Source organism: Delphinapterus leucas, chromosome 21 (genome assembly GCF_059928025.1).
Source record: "Delphinapterus leucas isolate spDelLeu-1000000601 "Yukka" chromosome 21, BTC_Dleu_Yukka2, whole genome shotgun sequence".
Classification (NCBI taxonomy): Eukaryota; Metazoa; Chordata; class Mammalia; order Artiodactyla; family Monodontidae; genus Delphinapterus; species Delphinapterus leucas.
Window position 1 is genome coordinate 15,411,166 of NC_143149.1, and position 7,940 is coordinate 15,419,105.

Consider the following 7,940-nt stretch of genomic DNA (forward strand, 5'->3'; position numbering starts at 1 on the left):
AGTCCAGATTATTGTGGCAGCTCTGCTCCCTGTGGTCATTTAGGGATGCAAGTTTCTTCCATTCTTTAGTTCTGCCATTCCGTCCCTTATCCACATGGCTGAGACTGTGTTGCTACCACTTCTCTGTTGAAGCCAGTGGGCAGGGGGGAAATGAGCTTGAAAACTCAGTCCCAGAAAGGCCACAAATGAGTTTCTCAGTCCATTGATAAGTACTTAGTTACATGGCCTTACCTAACAGAACAGCAAGGCAGTGGATCTAACGCTGTAGAAGAAACAGAACGTAGGGAACTCCCCGGCTGTCCAGTGGTTAGGATTTGGTGCGCTTTCACTGCCGGGGCAGGGTTTGACCCCTAGTCGGGAAACTAGATCCCGCAAGCCACCCACAAACCCATGGTTTTTATTTTGTTTTTATTTTTAAAAATTAAAAAAAAATTCTTTTGGCCACCCGGCACAGGATGCAGGATCTTAGTTCCCCAACCAGGGATTGAACCTGTGACCCCTGCAGTGGAAGTGTGGAGTCTTAACCACTGGACCGCCTGGGAAGTTCCCCCCAATGTTTTTATATTTTGTGTTGTTACTATGGTCATATCTACACATAAACAATATGTAGGAAAACAGAGAATTGGCACAGGCCACTGGCTTCCTTCCACAGCTAAATTCTACAGATGCCAAAGAAATGAGGACAAAGTACATTCTATTTTTGTTGCTAACTTTAATCTTTCATTTCAGCATAACATTTGCTTTAAGTTTTGTTTTTATTTTCATTTTTGTTTTCTACTATAGAGAAAATAAAACATATAGAAAAGTAGGAAGAACAGTAATCTCCCTGTACCTATTACCCAGTTTCATTAATGATCAATATTCTGCTCTTTTATTTCATCTATTGCACCAAAAATCTGTTTTTTGAGTATTTTAATACAAATTTCAGATATATACCATCTAATGAATATTTTAATATGCATCTCTAACAGATAAGGAAAATTTTCAAATGCAATCATAATACCATCATCATGTCCAATAAAATTATAATTGATCCCAAATGATCTTTCCTACACATTTTTTTTTAAATCAGTAAAGTTTTTTTTTCTTCTTTGTAGCACTCTCATCTATTCTTGGTTAGAGAACAAGTTAGTAATTTTCCTGGAGATATAAACCTATGAATTAGGCAAGTGAGGAGAGGAAGGCATTGAAGACAGTTCATCAGGAAGCATTTTTTATGTTCCAGCCCGCAATACTTTGAACTGGTAGCATTCTTGGTCCCTGCAATGCAACTTAGCTCTTAATTATGAATTGTCTTTTTAATACTTCATCTGGGTGGATTTGTTTTCCAGCTATACAGTAAACTCACTGAAGCTAGGGTTATTTATAATGCCTTATTTTATACGGCACTAAACTCGACTGACCTCTCAACCACTGTTACCTCTTTCCAAAAATTCTTTGAAATCTCTCTTCTTTACTCATAACTATGTTTTCAGTATCATTTCAGGACACATATAAAATTTAAAAAGATAAAATCAAGTATCCATTTTTAACAGCAAGATTTCTGTTTATTTTTATAAACAGGAAAACAACAAAGCTTTCCCATTTGAGGGAAAAGTTTAATGTTTATTTTTCAGTCTGAGTCAAAATGAAAGTATAAAAACTGCAACATCAAAACCCCTATATCAAAATGTCAAGTGACCACTGTAGGATACTAGAGTAGGCAATTACTGAGAGATTGTCGGTTGCATTTCTCTCCCTCTTGTTGAAGAGCAAGGGCAACGAGAAAATCTAGAGAGTTCTTTTTCCTTAAAGAAACAAAAAAAACTACTCCTGAATAAATATGACAGAGGTCCTTTGTAAGCATCTTTTTATTCAGAAACTGCTGCAGACCAGCCGAATGAGGAAGACTGAGCCGACCAGGGTCAGAAGAGAAGGGGTAAGGAACTGAAATAGCACCGACGAATGGGGTCAGAAGGACCAAGACAACTGTTGGTTGCAAGGCAAATTTTATTGTGCTACAGCTGCAGATTATAAAGACTAGAAAAGGGAAGGTTGCCAGACGGCGGTTTACATTATCTAATGACTGTCTCGGCTCAAGGTTAACTTCCCTGGGAGAAAACCCATAAACCCAGAATCATCAAAAATAACCTGCACATGCAGGGGGGAGACAGCTTTGCTTATCTCATTTTACATTCTTTCTGATCTCTGGGCCCTGGTGATTTATCCCCCATGGAATGGAACAAGGAGGAGAACAAGTAGGGACAGTCCCTTCGAGTAGTGGCGGCATGCCTGGCACGTCCGCAGCCTGCTCTCATGGCTGACTGCTTCCCACAGGTCCCCCTTTTTTATTTTTTAATTTTTGCTGCAAACTTATTCCATGAAGTTTACTGCCGAGAGTAGTATATTGTTGCATGAGGATACGAAACAGACATGAGAAGATTATTAGCCATAACAGGCAAATTATGGCCAGGGTAATAAATCCTGACAACCTTCCAGTAATCCAAGACTGAGCGTTTAACCACTTTAAATGATCCAGTGAAGTCTGAATTACATTTTCTGGCGAAATATCATCAAGATGTGCATTTTGCATATCCTGAATTTCAGCATTTAAGTTCTTAAGATCAAGACTAATATTATTATCTGACCAAACACTCAGCAGATGCATTTTTACTTTCTCCCATTCCCAAATAGAGCCATTATACTTATAAGGAGTAACACAAATCCATGTATACTTTGCATGACAAGCTAAACGCATCCTCAATTTTAATGCTGCCATCTGATCTCCAATCCCCAAAACTGTGTTTTTAAATTCATCTAACTTGTTATTAATCTGTAAATCTATGTGACTTTGTAAAGATAAAGCAAGACTGGTATTTCGAGATAACTGATTAACAAGGTGAGCATCATTAATACTCTGTGAAAGAGCAAGACCGGCAGCAGCCGCGGCAGCAGACAGAGCAGCCAAGGCAAGTAAACTTACTATTAGCCACCCAATAAAGCGTCTCCCTCTCTGCAAGGCTTTAGAGAGCTCCACCCATGCCTGTACTCCAGTATTTTCATACCAAGGTTCTTTCAGATGTACAGGCACCATAACATACATGGGTTGCTTTAGTATAAGCACAGACTGCGTTCCTGCAGAAGGGAACATACAACTGCTAAAAATACAATTAACACAGCTAATATTATACCCTCCTTTGGAAGAATTAACAATGTTAATAGAACCAATCAAAAGTGTGTATGGAGGAGCAACACAAGTTATAACAGGTGTGTTGGAATAAGTCAGAGCTAGTTTCCATATATCCCAGTTCTTCTGAAATGTAATAAACCTATCTATGACGGGAATAGAAGAGATAAGAACTGACCCCTTGGTATAATCTATAGTACACCATATTTGGTTATTATTCCAAGATGCAATGCAACGTTCAAAATTGGATTCAGGAAAGTTAACGGTCATAAAAGGAGGAAATTGATTTTTTGATTTTCTGTTAAGAATAGTAACCTTATGTCCAGCTATAAGTATCCCTTGTTCTCTAGGTAAATGCTTCATACAGAAATAATTTCCTGAATCTTCACCTGTAACCTTGGTTATAGTAATAGAGGAATCCCTAAGTGGTGAAGCGTATGAGATTCGACCTCTAATATTAATAGGTTGCCCATTTTTATACCAAATGATTGTATCCTTAAGATCCTCTCGTCGGCTGGTAGCCGGGCATGCAAGAGTAATGTTGGTTCCTGTAAAATGAAGGATGCCTGGAGAGCCTGACAAACCAACTGATTGATCCGTTTCCTCATAAACATCTGTATGCTCATAACTAATAGCCTTTACACATCCAGTTTCCAGATTCAATGGGCTAAGACAGACAGGATAGATATTAAACCAGTTAGTATAATTTACAGACATATTGATTTGTTTTATATTCCCAATAAGAGGCCCATAAACAGTATCATTGTAAAATACAAGAAACTTTGCTTCAGACCAAGATATGGGTTGTAATAGTGGAGGATCAGGTACATAGGCCCAGTAAGTTGCTGCATTAACAGAGGGAACGCATGAAATGGTTGCCAACACAGCCAAAAATAAAGTTATAGGTGTAACAGGATTATTCTGTTGTTTCACTAACTCTTGAGCTCGTGAAATCAATTGTTTAACTTGTCCCCAGGTTGGAACATCACTCCCTTGAGTCGTGCTGGCAAGTGGTCTCCTCTTCTTCTTTTTCTCAATTGATACGGTCACTGTTGCTTTCTTTGGAGAAATGTGAAGTTTCTGCATTTTCTTTATCAGTCGGGCGTTGCGATGAGCCATCTGTCTGCTTCACTAGACGTTCAGGAAGCCAACAAGGACCAGGCGCAGATCTGGGAAAGATACACATGTGACCTTGCCCCCAGATCAAGATGGGACCCAGACCATACCAGGTATTGGTCAATGGATCCTGCCAAAGAACTTCTGGAACAGATGTTGTCAATGTTCGCTCAGCCAACAATCTTTCTCCTGCAGAACGGCCAAATTTATCAACAGTCAAAAATTTTTAAATAAATAATGCATGATTCAAAAGGCTGTATGGTGTGGTTTCATATAATTCCCCCTTTTTTATTTTTTCAATAGTTTTAGGGATCTGTGTGCACGTTCTACAATGCCCTGTCCTTGAGGATTATATGGAATACCTGTAATATGAGTAATTTGTAAGGAATCACAAAATTTTGCAAAAGCAGTACTGGTATAAGCAGGCCCATTATCAGTTTTTATAATTTTAGGAATATTCATAAATGCAAAACAATGTAATAAATGAGTAATAACATGTTTAGTAGCCTCTCCGGTCTGTGCTGTAGCACAGAGGAAACCAGAATAAGTATCAATAGTGACATGAACAAACTGTAATTTCCCAAAAGACGGGATATGAGTAACATCCATTTGCCATAAATGACTAGGTAATAATCCACGAGGATTAACGCCATAATGCGGAACAGGAAGGTGAGGTAAACACTGTGGGCATTGCTTAACAATTTGTCGGGCGGCTTCACGAGTAAGGGAAAATTGTTTGCGTAATGCAGCCACTGACTGATGGTGTAAAGCATGTGATTGTTGTGCTGCTTGTGAAGCAGTTTGATCATAACTTACCATAATATGAGGGTGTCCAGGATATGGACCATGAGTATCAACAGTATGAAGATAATGAATGCAATACAATAACCATTCATGATAAGAGGGAGAATGGAGTGAAGGGGTAGAAGCTTTAGCATCAGGAGAGGAATGGATAGGAAAAAAATTCTATTACATATCGGGCAGAGGTACCGAGGTCCAGTGCTGCACTTCCTGGTGTTGCTCTGGAGAGCGAGGATACTGTATGTTTTTGTTCTTGGTTAATATCTGAATGATAATTTGAGGAGGATACACAGACATCGCCCCTATTGTTTGTTGGGGCCGGGGAAGGCCCCGGGAGGAGTTTCCCGACAGTGGTGTCCCATCCTTGTGGGTCAGTGAGCGACAATCTCGTGCCTAATGTTTTCGCCTATTGCATCTAGGGCATAAACCGACCATCTGGAGGTTTTTGAACAGGGAAGGAAGGACTAGGGTTAGAATTAAAAGATCTACATTCTCTAGCAAAATGGCCTGCCTTTCCGCATTCAAAACAAGTCTTTGTTTTCTTTTGACTGTTTTTAAGCCCCACTTTAGTTAGTGCTGCAGCCACAGCAGCACCCTGTATATAAGCAGGCCCAATGTCCGCACAAAGGCGAATATAGTCCTCCAACGTTCCTCGTTTTCTCCAAAGTCGAATCGCAGCCTGACATGCATTATTAGCGTTTTCAAAAGCAAGTTGCTTAACTACAATTGTACCAGTGGGTCCATCCACAATGAAGTCTCCCCACCACCTGTAACAATCTATCTACAAAATCAGCATATGGTTCATCAGGTCCCTGTCTAATTTTTGAAAGATCTTCAGTTTTATGAGCAGAAGGTAGTTTTCTCCAGGCTTGCAACGCCAGATGATTTATTTGAGGATATGCAACAAACGGATAAGTCAACTGATCTTGTAACAATGTATACAGCCCTTCACCCACCAACATATGATAATCCACAGAAATATTATGGGAAGCATCCCTTTCTGCTTGTTCAGCAGCCCGTTCATAAAAATCAGACTTCCATATTAAATCATCTCCACCATTTAAACAAGCTCGTGCAATAGACTTCCAATCAGCGGGGGAAAAGCTTCTCCTGCTATAGTGTCAACCACAGCAGTAGTAAAAGGAGCAGTGGGCCCATATTGAGCGCAAGCAGACTTTAAATCTTTTAATACTTTTAAAGGGAAGAGCTTGATGCTCCCTAATAGCTTGTTGAGGATTATTAGGATCAGGTCTTTCTATGACAGGACAACAGAAAATAGGATCTTCTCCTCGTTTTATTGCTCCTTGTACAGCGCGCTGCAAGGGACTGAGCATTTTTATAGATGTAGATTTTTGAGGAAGACAGTCCTTACTAATCTGCTGCTTTTTCACTGACTTATCTACCATAGCCATTAGAAAATCATCCTCAGGATATTCTTCTCCTTCGTGTTTAAAATCCTCATCTGTTAAGTCGAAATATTCCTCTTCATCTGATATGTTAAAATTAATAAGTTCCCTAGATTTAGGAAGTGGCGGTGCAGAAGCCATTAAGGCAGTTTGATCTTCTGAAGAAGGCTTTTGTTTTTCTGACTTGACATTCAAATCAACACTATCATGAGAAGAATCTAAACATTCTTTTATCAGATTCCACAAACTAAATGTAACAACAGGAGTATGAGTAGGCCCTCGAGACTCATAATAATTTTTTAAATCTTCTCCAACTTTCTGGCAGATTTCTACGTCAACTGAGCCGCCATCAGGAAACCAGGGAGATACATCATAAATATTCTGTAAAAACTCAGTCAACTGTGAGGTAGAAACTTTATTACCCCGAGCTTTAAGCATCAAAAGTAAAACCTGAGCAAATCATGCTCCTTTGAGCCCTTTTGTCCCATCTTATTTTACTTCTGACTATTGCCTTATGCCGGTACTAGTTTCACTTTTACTCGTGGCCACACATGTTTTGCATAAGGGTTCTCTTACCTGCACTTTCTTTTTCTTTTAATTGCCTTCACGCTTCAGGTCCCTGTTTGGGTGCCACTTGCCTGCGGACCAGCCGGATGAGGAAGACTGAGCCGACCAGGGTCAGAAGGGAAAGGGCAAGGAACTGAAATAGCACCGACGAATGGGGTCAGAAGGACCAAGACAACTGTTGGTTGGTTGCAAGACAAATTTTATTGTGCTACAGTTGCAGATTATATAGACTAGAAAAGGGAAGGTTGCCAGACGGTGGTTTACATTGTCTAATGACTGTCTCGGCTCAAGGTTAACTTCCCTGGGGGAAAACCCATAAACCCAGAATCATCAAAAATAACCTGCACATGCAGGGGGGAGACAGCTTTGCTTATCTCATTTTACATTCTTTCTGATCTCTGGGCCCTGGTGATTTATCTCCCATGGAATGGAACAAGGAAGGGAACAAGTAGGGACAGTCCCTTCGAGCAGTGGCGGCATGCCTGGCATGTCCACAGCCTGCTCTCATGGCTGACTGCTTCCCACAAGAAACCACTATTCACATGTGTGTCTAATTAGTAGAATTAGGAGGATGCATAATTTGTATTTTTTGAATATCAAGTCCAAGAATAATTCTGCATAATGGATCAAAATAGAAGCCATATAATTAAGGATGACTGTAGCAAGACTACCCTGGAGAGAAGAAGCTTACAAATATTGTTCATAATTACAGATAGTAAAGAATTGTTTTAGCTAAAGCTAATAAATAAAAACATGATTCCAGGTATGGCGGTGCACCAGGAAAATTGGGATTTGGTGAACAGGTGTTCTCAAGAATTATGCACATCCTGAGTATATTATTTGGTATTGCCTGCGTTCTTACTAATTAGAGCTTTCCTTATTGC

General features: G+C 39.8%; 1 protein-coding gene across 1 annotated transcript; it reads right to left on the reverse strand.

Moving 5' to 3' along the window:
* Window positions 1-2,201: 2,201 nt before the first annotated feature.
* On the reverse strand, window positions 2,202-4,673 carry LOC111173406 (endogenous retrovirus group K member 6 Env polyprotein-like). The gene has a single exon (XM_022570961.3). The coding sequence runs from the start codon at window positions 4,283-4,285 to the stop codon at window positions 2,294-2,296; it is 1,992 nt and encodes a 663-aa protein (XP_022426669.1). The 5' UTR covers window positions 4,286-4,673; the 3' UTR covers window positions 2,202-2,293.
* Between the last annotated feature and the right edge of the window lie 3,267 nt (window positions 4,674-7,940).